General features: G+C 38.8%; 1 protein-coding gene across 1 annotated transcript; it reads left to right on the top strand.

Annotated features, from left to right (window-relative positions):
- Positions 1-19: 19 nt before the first annotated feature.
- On the top strand, positions 20-17531 carry METAP2 (methionyl aminopeptidase 2). The gene is made up of 11 exons (XM_086887715.1): positions 20-293; positions 1065-1166; positions 4569-4634; positions 4981-5083; positions 10259-10420; positions 12097-12278; positions 12363-12457; positions 12545-12641; positions 13162-13265; positions 15508-15623; positions 16740-17531. The coding sequence occupies exons 1-11, from the start codon at positions 137-139 to the stop codon at positions 16990-16992; spliced, it is 1437 nt and encodes a 478-aa protein (XP_086743841.1). The 5' UTR covers positions 20-136; the 3' UTR covers positions 16993-17531.
- Positions 17532-20239: the final 2708 nt, after the last annotated feature.

Below are 20239 nucleotides of genomic sequence, written 5' to 3'. Positions count from 1 at the left end.
CGGCCGAGGGCCCGCCCCCTCCCGGCCGAGTCCTCCGCCGTCCCGGCGTGCCCCGCGCGCACCACAGAGCGTGGCGCCGGCCCCGCCGCTCTCCCCGGCTCGCTCCGTGCGCGCGAGGCGGCGCGGCCGCGGCGACATGGCGGGCGTGGGGCGGGCGGAGGAGCGGGAGCAGCACCTGAATGGCGAGCTGCCCCCCGAGCCCGACGACAAGGACGGCGCGGCCGGGCTGGGCGCCGAGGATGGCGCCAAGAAGAAGCGCAAGAAGAAGAAGAAGGGCAGAACGGGCCCCGCGGGTAGGGACCGGGCCGCGCCGCGACCCTGCGCTGACGGGCTGGGCGGCGTGAGGGGCCGCGGGCCGGCACACCGGGGAGCGGGCGCGGCGGTGGGCGGGCGTGGGTGGCTCAAGGGTCCCGGCGTGCGGGTGCGGGGCGCCACCGAGGCCGCTGTCCCGGCCCGTGGCAGCGGTGCGGACTAAGGGGGATCCCTGCGGCTCGGACGGGGCTGGCGGTACCCGGAGGATGCTGCTGCCGTTCGGCTGGAGCTGGGGTTGTCCTCCTCGGTCCGCTGTGCGCAAGAGAAGCCACCGCTTCCCTCAAGCTCTCCTATGCCCCGGGGGGAGAAAGGTGTAAGACTGCTGCTGTAAAAGTCATCCCGCCTGATGGCGGCTCTGCACCCCTCCCAAGTTCTCGGAGAGAGCTGGAGCAAGTCTGGGCAAATAGCATAAAGGCGCGATGGTTTGGGTTTGTTTTAGCAGGCCATCAGTTAGCGATGATCGTGCTGTGCGTTTATAATTATCTACTTCACGCCCGTATTATCTCACAAGAGCAGGTTGCTGCTATGGGAAGAAGAATTAGCTACCGTGGCAGAAAAAAGTAATCGGATGTGTCAATGTGTACAGTTACAGCCCCTTACAGTTTGGGGCTGCTTTAAGACAGAAAAAAGCATTAGGTGCTCAGGTGTCTGTAGGATGAGTACAACATAACGTTTTATGAAGTTTTGGGGACTATTGTTACTAACATGGAGTTAATGTTTTACTGTAAGTCGTACTTTAACTTTACAAACAGGACAGGAAACTGATAAAGAAGTGGAAGGTGCTCTTGATGATGTAGCAAGACAATTGGACAAGCAAGCACTGGAGGAGAAGGAAAAAGATGATGATGATGATGGCAAGTATAACTTATATTTTCTCATAACATTTCCAGTTTCACCTTCTTCCAAGGGTCCCTCTTAACAGACTGTTTAGAGGTGTCTTACTTTGTTTGATTTTGGTTGGGTTTCTTTTTGGAGAGGCGAGATGCAGCTGTCTATACTTTCTACTTTTTGTCAATGATTTTGCTGTCACAGAGGCATACATATAAAAAATAAAAGAAATACAAGATTTATTAAAGGTTTGCGTCTTCAAAGACCTACTGAAGGGAAATGTTTAGTTTGAGATAAGGTAAGCTATAAATCTTTCTTACTTGCATTACCATGGTCGGTAGACATTTATGTTCCAAATTATATCTCTTCTTCTTGGCTTAAACCAAAACATACAGGGAAAATTTTAAGGGAGCATTTTAATAAATAGGTTTTAGAGTCTTTACTGGTGACTTGAAACCAGCTCATCTATAATTACAATTTTTCATTAAAATTAAATTGAGGGAGATTAATATATAAGAAAGACACATGCTTTGTGTGTTGCTTGTGCTGTGTAGTTGATTTTCTAAGGAAGAACCTTGAAAGTGTCTGTATTGAAATCCTGACCAGGTCTGTCTTTTCTGTAGGAGTATCAGATAAGGGTGCTGTGTTTCCCTTGATTTGATGAATAGTTCTCAATAGAAATGTGTGTTTAAGAAAATATTAAAATAGTAATTTAGTTTCATTTTTCTGAATTACCGTATAAAGTTGGCTCAGCACTTGGAGCAGTCTGCTTAGAAATCTTAGTTCACTTGCTGGAATTTGTCCTTCCAGAGTTTTGTTTTAATGAGTTGGGTATGGAAGTTTTAAAAAATTAATTCAGAGTGCTGAGACGTATTAAGTAACAAATTTATCTTTGACCATTACCCATCTGCAGCATCAAGTTTAATGCAGGTACTTCACATAGAAATGTGTTCTTATGGTTTGTTTTGTGGTATCTTTCAGGTTATGGAGTTGAAATTAATGCAATATGTGCTTTGCCATCATTGCAACTTGGGGAAGAAGTATTGAGGAGGATAGTGAAAACTGTAAACAATGAAAAGAAATCTTAGAAATCATTAGAATAGTTAAGAGTTCTGTCTCAGGAGAAATAACAATGATAGTTGTAGATCAAATGCTATACTCTCTTACCTTTTTTATGCTATTAGCAATTGTATTACAGTATTAGAAAGCATAAAAAAATGAAGCGAAGTAATAATTTTCCCCTTTTTTCACATATTAGACTTGGATGTGTTTTTAGTAAAACTGATACTTTGCAGAAAATTAAAACTAATTAAAGTTTTTTTTGAAGACAGCTATGTTCTTGCCTGTGCTGGTTCTCACTGTTTGCCATCTTAATTGTATTGTTTATTTAAGACATGATGCATTAGATGAAAATCAATAAAATACCTACTCCCCTTTTTCTTTTTTTTTTCCTCTTGATAAGCCTGTAACTGAGCGGCCTCAAAAAGGAAACTCTATAACTTCTGAACTCTAGGAGAGATTAGGAAGTGTGCTTTTTATTTCTCTTGCCATGTTAAAATATACTGATATGTAACATTTTTACATGATACTGTGCTAAGTTATTAAATGGCTATACCAAAATGATACAAGGTTAGACTTCTGTTTTGTGAAAATCTGAAATTGCTCTTTTTGGTGACCTTTTTTTCTTTATCTGAATAACCTGAAGACAAGCAGAGTATCAGTCAGATGCAGTAGTTGTGTTTCTGGCAGCACGGTTAGTCTGCAGCAGTCTTCAAGGACATGAAAGCATAGACAGGGTTTGTTTGGCTTGCCGTTGGCAGTTTCACGTGCAGTGATGTATGAAAAAGCTACAATACGCAGATAGCAACAGCAGCAATGTTTAAGAAATGCTGTGGTTTTTTCCCTTCAGTTTAGGCCTGGCCTTAAAAAAAAAATCCAAAAATCACTTGATGAGTAAATTAGAGTATGTCTAATTTCTTTATGAATGGTTTGGACACTGCTCAAGGTCAAGACAAATGTGACAAAGTTACCACATTTTAAATAAATTCATATGTACTGGTAAGGATTTTTGGTTGCCTATTAAATACAGCTTGATGAAGAATCTGATAGGTTGGAACTTTATTATAGGTACGAAATATTTTTATTTGTAATTTTTTACAGAAACTTAATTTAAGATACTTAATGCTAAAATGAGCTGGGGAGGGGCAGGAGTGACATTACTGAAATTTGCCCCAGCTGCAGAATTACAGCACTCATCATGGCATAAAATTGCAGATGGTATTGACTGACCATCATGAGAGGCTTGAAATCTAGTGACTGGAGTGGCTGGTCAGTGTTTTGGTTTGGTCTTGTTTTTAAATACGGACTTCTGTATGAACAAACTCAAAATGGAATGCTTTGATTTGATTCTAGGAGCTCTTTTTATTTTACTTCTTGTATATGAAAATGTTCTACATGTAGATGACTAGTACTTGTCTACTTTGAAAAGAATTTGTGTTTAAGGACCAGAAGGTTTAGGTAGCTGATAGCACCTGAGATACTGAGTATGAAGTAAGTAGGCATCAGACGTGGCCAAATGTGAAGCCTGCAGGGTTGTTATTACCTCCCAGATGTGACTTTAAATGGTGTGGCTGATTGTTGCTGCTTACCTGCTGTGCTCTCTGGAACCTCCCATTGGTATTGGATTCATACAATGTTTTGGGTTGGAAGGGACCTTTAAAGGTCATCTGGTCCCAGCCTCTGCAGTGAGCTGGGACGTCTTCAGCTAGATCACATTGCTCAAAGCCCCTTTCAGGCTGACCCTATTTCCAGAGACTAGGCATCTTCCACCTCTCTGGGAAACCTGTTTTAGTCTTCGACCACCCTTGTATCTCCCATATTCAGTGATTTTGCTGAGTGTTGTTTGTGACCTTCCCTGTTATCTCAAGATTAAACTTATCCTGGCCTAGAGTGCTGTCATCTTTACTTCTTTGGGGTCTTTATCTTTCCAGATGCAGTAAGTTCTTTTAGCTGAAGCATCAGAAGATGGGGTGGAAGTAGCAGTTTCTAGCTTTTTGTTAGCTGTTGTGTGTAATACAGTTCTCTCTTGTGTCCTTCAACAATTCCCAGGCATCTAGTTGCCTGAAATGAGAACAGATGAGTATGAGGTAGGGCTTTCTGTAAACACTTTACATGAACTCTCTTTTTTCCTCTGTTTGGTGATACGTTCGTTGTCGGCTTTCAAAACTATTTTATTAGGTCTCTGTTTGGTGTAGGGACTGAAAATGCTGATGGTTTGGCAGCAGCTTCTGGAGGTTGTTTTTTAATCCATTAAATTCTGCTGTAATAGAAGTGTTTTCAGATTGCCTAGATGTTTTTGTGTTTTATTCAAACTCCTTTCATTCTTTTAAGATTATTTTATGTTCAGCTGAGCGCTTTCTTTCCTATAGATGGAGAGGGTGAAGGAGACGGAGCAACAGGGAAAAAGAAGAAGAAGAAGAAAAAGAAGAAAGGACGTAGGTATCAAGCACAAAAATACAGATTATGTGAATGTTTGGCATTAAGTGTGTGCAAATGCTGTTCTTGCAGCTGGAACAAATTTAGGGGTGCAGTTTGTGTTTGTAGGCTTAATTGTCTTCTTTCTGGTATCTCTGAATGGCATTGAGGGCATTCATTGGTCTTGAGCATTGGCTAAACAAAGTCATATGAGGGCATTATGATACAATGTTGTCTTGGTAGAAACCCAAACTCCAGTTAATGGGATCTTTAATAACTTCTGCTGTTTAACATTTATGGTGGAAATAAGATGGTTAGTGTTTCCAGAGTCCCATGTGTAACACTTTCTTAAATGATACTCAACAGCTAAGGTCCAGACAGATCCACCTTCTATTCCAATATGTGAGCTATTTCCCAGCAACGTATTCCCAAAGGGAGAAGAATGTGAATATCCACCAACACAAGATGGGTGAGTGTTTTAAGCTTAAGAAATAAGTGCTTTCATTTTGATGTGCTGAAAAAAATATTAATGTACAACTAAATGGCCAAAATTAGTAATGTACTTTGGGTTTTGCCCTCTTTTTCTTTAACTGGATTATCCAGGAACTCAATGAATACAGGTCTTCAGGCCAGAAATGTTTGTCTTTCCCTTTTAATTAAGGTGTAGCCCATATGAGTATAATTGCCATGAGGCAGGGGGCCCTTGAGACCCAGGGTACTGACAGACATCCAGTAGGCAGCTTGTAAGAAAAACATCGTCTGAATTAGAAGTGAATGAAAGTTTAAAATTCAGGGAGAGAGATGCTATTATGCAGCAGTTTTGTGACCATTGAGATGCCAACTTTTGAGATGTTACTTATTTTTTGGTAGAGGCATGTCAATTTCTTCATTTAATTTAAAAGCCTACATGGTATATTCTGTTCTTTGCTTCTCTCGGAATGAATATATCGTTATTGTAACTTCACCTATTTTTGTAACTCATAGTGATGTGGGACTAATGTGCAGTTGCACTAAAAAAGCAATAGCTTCCGGTGGTTCACTGGAACAGAGGTCTGCACCCTTATGTTTTTACAGGAGACTACTATTTCTTTATGCATTGTTAGAAACTAGGGAATACCAACCTGAATGAGTTTTCCTGATTTTTTTTTTTTTCTTTTCCTATGTGAAGTGTTGTGGAAGGTCATATTTTGCAGAGACACAGGATACGTGGCATAGAATTAGCTTGAATTGTATGCAAACTTGAATGAAAGGACCAAGCATTACTGAAAACTTTGAAACTTCCCAGGAAATACTGAATGAAAGCTCTCAAAAAATAGTTTGAACCAGAGGGAGGGAGTAGGTAAATATTTGTATGTCTGAAAGCATTGTCTAGTTTTCAGTGACTTTTTTTCCAGAATGAAATTATTTTGAAATTTTTTTGATTGATTATTTAAATTTAATGCCTGTTTCTCAGAGAATATAAGTCAAATAAGTAAGAGTCCAATACCCCCTACAAATTGTGTTCAGATAATAGTTTCATTTTTATGAGATGAAAATTTGCTTTTAAGGAAGCTTTTTCTTCTTTTTCATTACTTCAGTTTGAACACAAGGTGTACTCCTATTTATTTATAAATAGACTGCCCTGTTTGCATGCTCAAGATCAGCATGTTAATGAGGAGCTTGCACAGATAGTTCTGACAGGCTGATCCAGGAGTGATTCTTAAATGTTTGAGTATTTAACATGTGCCATGTTCATAAGAATATGATTTAAGTAAACTGGGAACTTAGATAATAAACAACTTAATCATGTACATAGTTTATTAACTAATAACACACTATCTTTACACCTCTAATACATATTCAGCTATTGAAGATTAAAATATTTGCTCTGGTTTAACTACTATTTATTGAAAAGGAAAAGAACAAAAGCCATAAAAACAAACCTCCTCTCATAGCAGGGGTGTCTTTTCTGTACTGCAGTGTTCAGCTATGGAGGAAGAGTATACACTTCTAAGGAACCTGAAATAGTCTCCTCATGTCATGTGTTTAAACAAATATGTGCTTCTTTTTCTTCCTCATTTAAATATTTAAATATTACTACTTTAGCATTCCCTAATACAAGCAACTACTTAAATTATTAGCTGGCATTAATGCCAGGATATTTCATATTCTGAGTAACAGCTTCATTTTATATACTGGTGGAGCATTTTTGTGCCATGCCTTATTCATGCTGAGGTCAGTATGGTTTTGTCTTTGATTTTTTTGAGCGTTGCACTTCTATTCTTAACTGTTGATGTCATGTTTTCTAAAGTTACCTCTCATCAACCTACAACTGTATATTTTGTGTGAGAAGTTCAACTAGAAATGGATGTCATTCAAATTTCAGGAAAAAAAAAGCAGATAATCAGTACTTCCACAGGCAGCAGACTAACAGGTTTAAAGTTTTTATATCTCCAGTATTTTTTATTTTTTTTTTTTGGAAGCTTGTTTTTTCTTGAAGACGTGGGAATTTGAAATTACACGGCTGGGACAGCAGAAAATAAGCAGTATTTCATGATACACCAATTTTATTAAAGTAGAATTAAGGAATTCTTGACCCTGCCTACTTGTTTCTGCCTCTGTGCTGTTAGAGTCACAGAGTGGTTCACTTTGGAAGATATCTTGAAGATCAGCTAGTTCCAACCTCCCTGCCATGGGCAGAGACACCTTCCACAACTCCAGGCAACCTCTTCCAGTGCCTCAATGCCCTCACAGTAATGGATTTCTCCCTAGCTTCTAATCTAAACCTACCATCTTTCAGTTCATAGCCATTACCCCTTGTCCTGCCACTCTGTGACTTTGGAAAAACCCTTTCAGCTTCTGGAAGGTGCTATAAGGTCTCTCCAGAGCCTTCTCTTCTCCAGGCTGAACAGCCCCAATTCTTCTCAGCCTTTCTTCATAGGAGTGGTGCTACACCCATGATCATCTTCATGGCCCTCCTCTGCACTCACTGAAAGAGCTCCATATCTTTCTTTTGTTGGGAGCCCCAGGGCTGAATTAAGTATTCTGGGTGGGGTCTCACAAGAATGGAGTAGAGGGGCAGAATCACATTCCTTGACCTGCTAGCCACACTGCTTTTGACGCAGCCCTGTGTATGATTTGGCTTTCTGGGCTGTGAGTGGACATTGCTGGGTCATGTGGAACTTCTTGTCCACCAATACCCCCAAAATCCTTCTCCTCAGAGCTGCTCTCAATCCATTCTTCACCCAGCCTGTATTTGTGGTGGGGTTGTCCTGACCCAGGATGCAGAACCTTGCACTTGGCCTTGTTGAACTTCATGAGGTTCACACAGGCCCACCTCTCAAGCCTGTAATGGTCCCTCTGGATGGCATACCTATCATCCAGCATGACTGGATTATCTGGGTGAAGATAACCTGGAGAAATTTTCTAGAATTCTTTAATCACTAGAATCTAGTTTACAATGTGATCCTGCAGTGAAAACTGCAGGCTGTGAGCTGGAGTGAAAAGCTGGACCACATGGCTTGGAGCAAGAGTTGAATTTCTTCAGCTGACATATAGCAGGCAGCACATTAAGAAACTGCCAAAAGCTTGCTGGTTAGCTTATGTACCTGGTGGAGGACTTGATGTTTGGTGTGAAGCCTTCATCTGACCAACTGATTTTTCGTGTGTCCTGAAGTGCTTAGGCCCTAGCAGGAATTCTTGTTGCCTCCCTTCCTGAGCTCCCAGGTGGCAGTACAGCTTTGTCAGCAAAATGCTTTGGGTCTGATACAGTGTTCTTACATGTAGAGGCTGCTTCTGTCCCCCAGTTGACTTGTGTGAGGTGACTATATGCTGAAATACAGTAAGACAGAGTGAGGATGGCTTCCTGCCAGTTTGCTGGAGTTTGCACTCAAGTCCGTGACAGATGGCAGAGCAGCTGCCCAGACTCTGTCAGCAGTTCTTGCCAGCAAGGGGTGTTTGCTGCTGGAATCCAGAACAGTCTGAAAGGATCCTTGAGTCTCTGTCCCCAGTGTTTTTCTGCAGTGCACCTTTTCCATCTTCAATGACTACTGTGATGGCAGAAGTCCAGTTTTCTAGTGGCAGAGCAGGGGACCAGGTTTTGCAGCCCATTGCTGTCTTTTTTTGGTAGGATTTGCCAGATTGAGGCAAATTGTAAGAGTAGTATGTGTGATACTTGCTATTGGAGCAAGAAAACTGCTAGAAAGGTAAACGTAAATTGCACTTTTATCTGAAAAGGAACAGAAAGTTCAATGAAAACAAGCAAAAAGGTCTCAAAATATTTTGCATCCTCTGATCATCCTGACAAAGATATATGGAATATTTGCCTGTTATCCTCCTTTAAATTTTCAACTTTTTTGAAATACTCAGTATAAATATATATATATACACTTATGAATTCACATATAAGTATTTATTCTTAGTTCAAAATGCAGCAAAACTGCAGGGCATAGTCTCTTGGTTCACTTGTACCTGTTTTTTGGATGTCAAGAAAACTCAGTGTGGAGCCAGGTTACAAGTCTATGAAACAGGTAAAAAGCTACACCTTTGGATTTCAAAAACTAATCCTTTGCACTCTGGGTACTCAGTTTGTTTGCTTAGAATCAATTCATTTGCATTAATTTCTAAATTTGAAAACCGGTGTACTTTAGCATCTTTAGTCCGTCTTTTCCACCACACATTTTTTTTTAAGATCACCTGCACAGCATGTGTAGCTGTGTATTGTTATTAGTAGTTTTTGTGTGGCTTAGCATCTATGGAGACATTACTAGGCTTTTTTACATTATTATGTGGTTGCAGCTTCACCATTTGAAGGGTTGTCTACTTTGTAGTCAGAGTAGTCTTCTAGCCAAGTTCTGACAGTTGTTGGAGGACTTAAATTATGTTTTTGTTTGTTTGCTTTCATGGAACCTTAGTTGGATTGTATTTTTGCATAATGCAAAATATATTCAAAGCTAATTGTACACTTAGCCCTGTATTAAAAGATATTTGTGTATTTATTCTATGAACCTACCAAAGAGACAGAATGAGTGGTGCTCTCCCATAAGAAATGTTAGTTTACCATCCAGCCCATTTAGAAAGTAACATTCTGGCATGTGTCATAGTTACCATGCACTGTGTTAGGTGTTATTACCTAAGCATTCTGAGTGTGAATGAAAATTATACTGGAACTGCAAGCTCTTAAATTTTGAAGATGCTTATTGTCTGTGTCAGCAGCAGTTTCTGGGCCAGGCAGCCACACTGCAGCGCTGAGGTTCATCTCTATACAGGAGCAACACTGAATGAATAAGATTGGGAAAAAAAAACAACCCACTTTTGCATGAGTAGAACCTGTTGCAGTTTTTTGCCCTGCTAAACTTAAGGTGGAATTGCAGGCATTAATAGGAATTTTATATGCCTGTTCTGTCTCTTTGAAAACTTGGTAATCCTTCAAGCACCATGCTTGTCTGGGCCTTTGGTAGGATGTTACTGCCTTTCACAGTTGCTAGTGTGTGGTACTGATAGATTTCTCTTTTTTAAATAGCCTTCCTTTATTCTGAAAATTGTATAAATCAGAATCTTTTCTATTACACAGGAGAATGTAGACCTGACTGGCTAATAAACACTTTGCAGGCTTTAGACAGAAGTTGTAATGACTGCTGTTTGAAATATTTCCTTTATTTTCAAGGCGAACTGCTGCTTGGAGAACAACTAGTGAAGAAAAGAAAGCACTAGACCAAGCCAGTGAGGAAATCTGGAATGATTTTCGGGAGGCTGCAGAGGCACATAGACAAGTGAGGAAATACGTTATGAGCTGGATAAAACCTGGAATGACAATGATAGAAATCTGGTGAGGACACACATCTACTGGAAGACTCTACTGTAGATTTTTCTTCATTTTCCAGAGGGGGAGAGATTTAGTCTTAGTTTTATATGCTGAATTCACTGTGTAATGAGTGTTGGAGAGATTTGTGTTTAAGTACATAACCAGTGTTGCCAATTATTTCCTTTAAGTTTCCTCTTGCATTTTTAGCTTATGCAGCTTTACAGGGCCTGGGATTATACAGGATTTTAAACTAAGCTTTCCATGATGTTCACTTACTTTGATTATATGCTTCATTTAGATTTCAGTGCCTTTGCTACTCTGCAGTGCTGCTTGGAGAAGCAGCAATAACAGTAGCACTGCTGCTGCTTGCCAGAATTATCATGAAATGCCATGTGGACAGTGCAGGTGCAGTCTGTGCCTGGGACTGAGCAAAGAGGCATAAAACCAGCATGGCTGTGTATTCAGTCCAGGGCAGGAAGGTTTGTACTATGTTTAGTCTTCATTGACTGACTGATGTTTCTGGTGGAAACACAGTGGGGTTTTTTATTATTCTCAGTAAGAAGTAACTGAGAAAATGGATTCAGGTGAACATGAATTTGATTAAGTTTAAAGAAATAATTAGCCTAGACTGATTTTTGTGACTCTTCCAACTATTACTTTTTCTGTCCTTCAGTTTATCTAGATTGAATGTCTACTGTTCAAGTACTGCACCTATCCAGAACAGTTTAGCTTCCAAAATCAGGTGCTTTCAGCCTGGTGTGACTGAGGACTGTGCTGACAAGAGTAGGATAGTAAGAAAGCTAATGAGAGCTGATCCCCAAGGTAACTGCAAGGATAACAGAAAGACATAATATACCATGAGGAAATGTAGAAGAAAAGCAGCTCACTAGTCTGGCTGAAACAAATCTGTCAAATTACACAGTTTGACTGCTCTAAGCAGTCATTTTCTCAAAATATGACTATTCTTCCTAAAGTACCTCATGCAGTGGGGCCTTGCTGATTAAAATACGCTCTCTTTTTTCATGTTTCTCTTGCTTTCTTAAAATCAGTGTTTGGTGCACTGCAGTGAGCAGCAGTTTACCTCATTCACTGACACTTAAGGGGAATGTACTGATGGACATACATTTGTGGATTTGCAGCAGCTAGCATCTAGAGATTAGACAAAACCAAAAAACAAATGCTAGTCTCACAAGGTTTTATTTTATCATAGTTATCACTCAATTTTTTTAAAATATCCTTTAATAATGAAAAGTTGTTTTGTTTTTTTTAATAAAGGAGAGGCTTTACTTCCTTTTTTCCACCTCCTTTTAAATCACAGTAATTGTAAAGAATGCATTTAATTTGCCTGAACTTTGGTTGTCTAACCTCTGCTGCTCAGGAAGAATGGGTTAAATGTAGCTTGTAATGATAAATATTTTAAACTTAGATTAAAAATAATAGATAAGGATTAATCTTTTCCCAAGAAAGGGTAGAGAAAACAACACAAAGAACTGAAAATTGTTGTGTTCTGCCTATGTTTTCCAGCCTAGGGTTCTCTGTCTACTTAGAATACAAATAGTTTGATTTGACATAAAAGCATTTACTTTAATATTTTTCTGAGGTTTTGTTCTTGCATTGATTTATTTTAAATTATCATAAGGAATACTAATCACAACTGTCTTATTCTTTTTTTTTTCTTCTCCCTCCCCTCTGCATTTTAGTGAAAAACTAGAAGACTGCTCACGTAAGCTGATAAAGGAAAATGGTTTAAATGCAGGTCTTGCATTTCCTACGGGATGTTCTCTGAATAATTGTGCTGCCCACTACACTCCCAATGCTGGAGATCCAACAGTCCTGCAATACAATGATATTTGCAAAATAGATTTTGGAACACATATTAGTGGTTAGTTTTCATTTATTAATTAAAACTTTAAGAATGTTCTTCAATGCAAATGCTATGAAGCTAACCAACTTCTGCTGATTTCAGGTCGTATTATTGACTGTGCTTTTACAGTCACATTCAATCCAAAATATGACAGACTATTACAAGCTGTAAAGGATGCAACAAATACTGGAATAAAGGTATGACCATTATGTAAGTAATTTACAAAGTCTTTTTCAGTAAATGTTGTGATTATTGTCCATTTAAATTTGCACTTTATTTTTCAGTGTGCTGGAATAGATGTGCGTCTCTGTGATGTGGGAGAGGCCATACAAGAAGTTATGGAGTCTTATGAAGTAGAAATTGATGGCAAAACATATCAAGGCAAGTTATTTTCTTTATATAGGGGTAGTTGTTTTAGAAGTGTATCTGTATATAGATTTGTACAAATATTGATTTTGATGTAGGATATTGACAAGACTTTCCTGCTAGAAGTATGGTATGAGTCTTGCATAGATAAATGTTCATGGCTGGCTTGCCTTTCCTTTGGAGAAATGTCTTGGCTTATCCTTCTAAGTATTGTATTTGTAACAGATAAGATGAATGCTAAACAACAATTTTGAAATGTGCAGATAATTTGTTACTTGCTATTTGGCTTTATTAATAAGCTTTTATTACTCTTGGAGTTGCTGCTCTTAAATAATGAAGCCTTGCTAAAGCATACAAAACTAACTTGTGTCTTGGCTGGTGTTTGTGCAAGATGTGTGGATAATTCTGCGTTTGGTTCCTCTGCAATATGACGACTCACTACTGTACTTTTCATATGGTATAACAAACCAAATTGCCCTAAAGGGTTTACCATTTGTTAGGAAATTGCCTGTAATATGAATGTTTTCTTCCAAAGTGAAGCCAATTCGTAATTTGAATGGACACTCCATTGGGCCATATAGGATACATGCAGGAAAAACAGTCCCCATTGTGAAAGGAGGAGAAGCCACAAGAATGGAGGTAAGTCAAGTTCTTTATTCTTTCTGTTAAATTTCCACAGTATCATTGCAAGAACAGTATTTCCTGTGCACTTTCAGTTTGTAGTTTTTGTCATCCTGGTGAATAATTGTAGTGGAGTAATGGCTGTACTGTGTAATGATGCTGTACAGGAGTAGTTTTGTCTCAGTGGCTTCTTCATTTTAGCCCTGGAGTGTTCAGCTGTCTCACACTTTCTGAAAATTGAAGCCTCAGAACTCTGCTATTTAAAAAACAACCAAAAAACGTCACCAAAAGAGAAACCCGTCGCTGTTGAAATCTGAATGCCATAATAATACGTACTGAAATTCCTGCATATTTATTTCTCAGTGTGTATATGATATTAAATGGTGTCTTTCAATGTTGCATTTAGGACCATGGAAAAGAATAGGAATTTATATTTAGGGGTGAACTGGAATTCAGGAAATCAGAGTTTTCCTGGATGACTTGCAGGTCATTCATACTCCTGTTTGTTTCTTCTGTAATGAAATCTTCTCTCACTCAAGTAATTCTTGTAGTGTAGTTTTGGATGACTTTTTGTGAGTACTGTTAGATACAGTATTTTTCTTGAAAAGCTTCCAATGCAGTTTTTCTCTGAAGATAAAAAATAACTTAAGTGTATTTGTAGTTAATATGAGAGGCTAGTTGAAAGATGTTGTTTGGATAGTGTTCTGGAGCAGGGGAAGGGCAATGGCTATAGCTGATGGGACAAAGTACCAGTTGGCAAGGCAGTATTCAAACATGGAACCTGAGATTTAGCCATCATTTTCACTGAAGCTCTTGTTCTAATGAGGTAAGATTTACAAGTTGGGTGATGATACAAGAAGCTTTTCATTTCATTCTAAGCCTCATCACTAATGATCAGCAGTAAGTCTGTCAGGATAGATAAAACTTGTAAGACCTGACTAGGCACAGGTGTGGTCTGGACAGGATTGTTTTTTGAGGTAGGCTCACTCTCATCACCCAAGACTTGTATCATAGTTATTGACCTATGATGTGCACAAAAAGACAAAGTTTTATTTATCATCTTATCTATAAGGCTGCAAAGGGATTAAGAGTATTGGAAAAGGAAGGTAAAAAAGCTTGTGTGTTCTTAGTTTGACTTAGTTAATGGTTTGGTTTTGGGGAGAAGACATTTTTTAATTTCTTCAGCTTCTGTAGGTTACTTAGGACACAGTCCTACATCATTAAACACAGTGAGTTTGGCAATGAAGAATGTGGAGCATAGCCAAGGTCTTAATGTACTGCGCTATTTATAGTATCAAACTGCAACCCAGTGATTTTTTTGTGACTAACAGAGCCTCTGATGATCCTTATTCAGAAAAAGTGGGTGTTAAGTGAATCTTGTGGCAGCATTGCGTGGGGGTTTTTGAGGGTTTGTGCTTTTTTAATGAGTCAGTTGAATATTCAGGGATATCTTCAAGAGTTTATCTTGAATTTGAAGCCTGTGTTACTGCTTTTCATATGGCTTCTTATTTTGGGCTTGTGACTTTCAAAGTAGCTTAATAAAATAAACAATGCAAGTCATAGTGTCCATCAGTGTTTGATGCCCTGGCTTGTTAAGTCCCTGTCACAGTCCTACTATTAAGGATGTGTGAATGCATTTGGCAGAAATGAGTTTGTATAATGGCACTTCAGTATGTTCTTGGCTAGAATTTTGATAATGCCCCTGCAGATATACATCACCTTCATTTCTTGAAGAAATTCATCTTGTGGAATGGAAATGAGCAGGTTAAAGGTATATACTAGCACCTGCTCTCAGAAAATTCTTGTAGAAATTGGGCAGAAAGTTCATCAGTGCAGTGTCTGTAATCAACACCAGTTTGCTACTTCTAAACTACACATTTCCTAGGACTTACATCCTAGGACTTACTAAATAGCACAGGAGAAGTACTTCCAGTTATCAAATGTAGATTTTCAGCTGTGTTAGATGTATGCCTTGACAATGTTTCAACTGCAAGGACTTTGAGAAATTGTGTCTAGAAACATGCTGATGCTTCTGGCTTGAAATAAAATGGTACTTATGTAAATAGTTGATGATTTGGCGATAACTGCAACTCTAATGTGTGAAATCTCCGTGCTGAATTTTTTTTCTACATTGATTTGGTGATTGAATCAGTTCTTATTTAATTACTTGTATTCAGAAGTTGTAATACTGAGATGTTGTATCAGAATGACACAATGTTACATCTTCATATTGCAACATGTTCCTTTTTTCTCTCCTTAGGAAGGTGAAGTGTATGCTATAGAAACCTTTGGTAGCACAGGAAAAGGTGTTGTTCATGATGATATGGAGTGTTCTCATTATATGAAGAATTTTGATGTCGGGCACGTGCCAATAAGGTTGGATTTTGTTGGTGTATTTTGATAGAGCTACCACTCCCTTGGGATTCAAATTTGATATAATGCATGTTCTTCACTAATAGCACTGTCAGAGGACTCAAAGGACAATGTTAGCAACTGTTACAAAATACACTGTTAATGTGGAACAATATGGAATTATTTCCAAGAAACAGAAAATATATTTTGAGAATTTTGTGTTGGTTTTTTAACAGTCTTCCTACCATTATTAATTCATGATGATGAGTAATATATAGATTATTTTTGTGTATTCATCTGTGTGTTAAATGTACAGTGGGTTTTTTAGTCAATAGCTATTCTGTGGTTGTGTGCCACAATTTTTGTCTTACTGCTGTTCCCAGAATCTATTACGGTATTTGCACTTGATATTTTGAGAGTTTTGAGTTTGTTTTATTGCATTGCTGTAAAATGAAGAAATTACTCATTTTTAGGTTCACTGGCTTTGTATTTTGGCATTTCTAAGGAGTGCAACCTATTTTCTGAAACAAAGATACTCTGGTGGGAAACAGCAGGCATACATGCTTTTCTATAGCACATACTAGGAATGTGAGAGATGATGGGAAGAATTAGACTAAAGATCACAAAGGAACTGCTTGACTGCAAATAAGCTTAGTTCTTAGTAGATCTATAAATATATATTTTTAATGCCTGTATATTGTAAGAAGTATGAATAAAAAGCTTATTGAGTGTTTGGCTACAGAAGTGAGAACTCAGCATTTTAAACCACCAAGCTTCTGCCAAAATTAGTTCAGATTACTGATTACTCTGGATCAGGAAGAATTCTGTTTTTCTTTATGAAATGAAATGTCCTTTTATTTTTTAAGAGAAAGATTCCCGTCTCCATGTTTAATGTAGGCTTGCAGATAGGTTCACAATCTGTTTTGAAGATTACCTATTTGCAGGAGGACAGTGCATTTTATTTTCTAAAGAGAACGTATGATTGATGTAGAAAGACATCTCCAAGTCTAGGCAATCTGAAAAGACCTTGCAATCTAACCTTATTCTTAATTGGTGTGCTTTACTTCTGTAGTGAATGCATGCTGGTGATACCTATTTCTTCTCCAACGCATTCTTGTTTGGTTTTTTTTTTATTTCAAGGCTTCCAAGAGCGAAACACTTGCTAAATGTTATCAATGAAAACTTTGGTACTCTTGCCTTCTGCCGCCGGTGGCTGGATCGCCTGGGGGAGAGCAAATACCTGATGGCGCTGAAGAACCTGTGCGACCTGGGCATCGTGGATCCGTACCCGCCCCTGTGCGACATCAAGGGCTCCTACACGGCGCAGTTTGAGCACACCATCCTGCTGCGCCCCACCTGCAAGGAGGTCGTCAGCAGGGGCGACGACTACTAACTCAGAGCCACCTCAGCACCTTTATACTCTAGGCTTTCTTGGAACATACTATACCAGAATTAATTTGCAACACATTGTCTGTTTTAACAGTGGACTGATGTTAATACTTTCCATATTTGGAAAGGAAGGAATTTAAGCTAAGGCAAGTCTTCTAATTGTAACTAACCATGGAAAAAAAAAAATGCTTTCAGGCCTTTAGAAATACTTCAAAATTTTTTTCTGTTCAGGGAAATATGTGCTATAAAGCTCAATTTTCAGTTTGGAATGAGTTATACATTTTGTTCTGAACATTTATGATAAAAGATGCTTTTCAAATATTTATATGACCATATTCCTACTTGAATGCTTTGAATGACTACACCTGATTTCTGCACCCCAGTCCTCTATGATATTGCCTTTTAAACTTCCTGGAATCCATTTTGTAAAAAATAAAGATAAATTTTCAAATCTGAAAATATATATACTTTTTAGAAGTCTGGTTATGATTCTGGTCAGGAGTCCACTGGGAAACTGCTCTATTAAATATTTTACAAACTTGATTTGCCATTTCTTGTCTTGAAACTGGACCTTGTCTTACCCCTCATATGAAACTTGGCCTTTCATGCTTGTTTAAATAGTCTTGTCAGTGCTGCAATACAGGACAAGAAGTCATCAACACTTCACAGGACAAAATGTGACAACTACAGTAAAGGTGTGTGGTCAAGATTTTGAGTGTGCCAGTCTTTAGACTTCAGCTGTATTAGAACATGACCAATGCAGCTGGTGGTCTCTGCTGCTGGTGGCATCAACGTGCTGCTTTGAGCTGAAGTCAACTCAATTTCAGTGTATGTGCCTACTTAATCTTTGCCATTGGCTTGCCCTCTTGCATAGAGTCAAATTTCATGTGATTTCCCATCTTTTTAAAGTTCACATTTGATTGCACAATTGGTGGGGACAAGGAAAATATTTATTTTTGAGTACTTCATGCAGGCAGAATCACCTGGAGTATTTGATGTTCTCATGATGTAAAAAGTCATTATCTGTCTTCCTGCTGCAGTGAAATCTGACTGTTGAATCTCATTTGTAAAGGTAAATTAAATCCCATGGCTCTGCAGGCCTATATGCAATGTCTTCCAATTCTGTACCTTTACCTCATTATTTGCATATTAAAATTTTCAGTAGTTACTGGTGATAAAAATGACAGCTTTGGTAATAGGTCAGTAACAGTGCCTTAAACATAAGTGCTTAGAAAACAGACACTTCACCTGCTCCTTTATAGTCACAGTCTGTCTCCATAGAAGAGTTCATATTAACTTAGAAGTATCAGTTCTTTTCTCCTCTGTTTTTGGGTAAAAGCTGCATTTTTGTCCTTTCAAACCTGATTATGTGAACTGCAATTTAGAAGGGAGCAGTGTCATGTACTGCGTGTAATAAGACACTGATGGGGTTTTTTCCCCAATTACAATTATTGTTTAAACTCAGTGCTGTTTAAATGTGCAGAAATGGATGAAATGGGATACAGAAATGTGTATTTCTGCTGTTGCTGTTTGGGAATCTTGGCATCCCAGCAATGAATTTTAATTTCTGCAACTGTGTGGTTATGTGTGTCCCAATTTCCCAAGAAGCACTGGCTAGTGTAGGTGCTTGTGCATTGCAAAGTGAAAGCTGGCACTTGAAAGAATATCTGGTGAGTGGGGTTGCTGGGTCTATTGCTGCTGCTATTTTCATTTATGCTAACAAGACCATACTCTTCTGCACTTCTTCACGTGATAGGAGCAGGTTCTTGTAGCCTGGCTGGCTTCCAGCTCACCTATTTTTGTACTAAGTCTGCTAGAAATAAGCAAGACAAATCTGTTTCAGTTCTTGCCTGCTTATCAGCAGTTTCCAGACTTTTCTCTCTGGAATGTGCCTGTTTAGTAGTAGTTCAGTGAGACTTGGTATTGTTTCTACAGTTTAAGGCTTTCTTCACTCATGGTTACTTTAGAACCATTTGGTTGTACAGATTAATGTTGTGTTTTCTTCCCTTGTTCTTTTTTGGGTTTTTTAAACCCAAATAAAATAGACCCAGACTAGTAGAGCTAGCTTGGACTGTGGCCTCAATTTTTAAATTGCTGGCTGTTTGTTAGTTCACATGTGTAGGCTGATAATCATGTATAACAAGTTGCAGTGGAAATGACTCAGAAAAATACTTGCAAAGCATGATGATTATTGCCAATAAATTTAACTGGGTGTATCTGAATACAAGTGTCCTGTGCTGCTGGCCCTCCTGCATCCTCCAGCCCAGCAGTATAAAAGGCAAGCCCTATGTCTTCTACCTCAAAATAAATGAATTTCCTATTGCTTTCATGGTCTTCAGGCAGCTTTTTCCTGTTGCTGTAAGTGTTAACAGTAAGTCAAGCAAACTTAGCTGCTGTGCTGTCTGCTATGTGAGCCATGCTGTCTTGTCACTTGACAGGACTAAAAGACTTTTGAGCCAGATGTTGAAGTCTGTTTTCAACTACCCAGAAGATGGGATCATCTTTTCTTTTACATGCAGCACCAGAAATGGTGATTCTTTTCATAGGAATTATTAGAAGCCAGAGTTCAGAAGCTACTTGGTAGGGTTTTTCTTACACACACACACCTTGTGGGACACATCATTATAGCAGGTACGGCTTGACCCTGTGTGATGCATCCTTTTGATGAAGGCATGGCCTAAGATGTTCCTAATTTTAGACTCAACTACCATGCTTCTCCTCTTAGATGTGGGTAAGACCAGGCTGATGGGTACAACAAATGCAGCTAGGTGAGTATAAACATTTCAAAGAGAAGGATGAAATAGGGCATGTGGAGTAGCAAGAAAACTGCTGCAGCATCTATTTGGTTGTGTCATGTTCTCTTCAGTGTATCAAAACGCTATTTGTATTTCAGAACAGTACAATAACACAGTAAGATGGTATGGAAACTTAATGATGGGATGTGTAAACATAACTGGAATTTGTTAATTTGATTTTTACAGCTAGCATTTGTGGAGATGGAGGAATTTTGCCAAATCCTATTTTCTTTTTTTTAAAAAAAATTTTAAAATTGTTATTAATTTCCCAGGATTATGCATTATTGGTACTCAGCCTTCTGTGGAACATCAGTCAGCTGTCTACAATGGGAGGTGGGCAGTATACTTTCCTCAGTGCAAACACTTTCACGAAGGTGTGTTTAGATATAAAGACTGTGTAGCCTGAGAAAAGCATGGCATGCTTTGAAGCAGGTTATAATTTTTTAAGACTTATGC

This window comes from Cyanistes caeruleus, chromosome 4, assembly GCF_971803275.1.
Source record: "Cyanistes caeruleus chromosome 4, bCyaCae1.hap1.1, whole genome shotgun sequence".
In the NCBI taxonomy this organism is placed as follows: domain Eukaryota; kingdom Metazoa; phylum Chordata; class Aves; order Passeriformes; family Paridae; genus Cyanistes; species Cyanistes caeruleus.
This window is presented reverse-complemented; position numbering and strand designations above follow the sequence as displayed.

What these genes read in the sequence shown, in the direction of transcription:
- METAP2 (XM_086887715.1), top strand. Translation starts at nt 137, where the DNA reads ATGGCGGGCGTGGGGCGGGCGGAGGAGCGGGAGCAGCACCTGAATGGC. An exon ending in GAGAAGCCACAAGAATGGAG is followed by an intron (nt 13,266 to 15,507) that starts GTAAGTCAAGTT and finishes TTCTCTCCTTAG; the next exon opens with GAAGGTGAAGTGTATGCTAT. An exon ending in GTCGGGCACGTGCCAATAAG is followed by an intron (nt 15,624 to 16,739) that starts GTTGGATTTTGT and finishes TTTTATTTCAAG; the next exon opens with GCTTCCAAGAGCGAAACACT.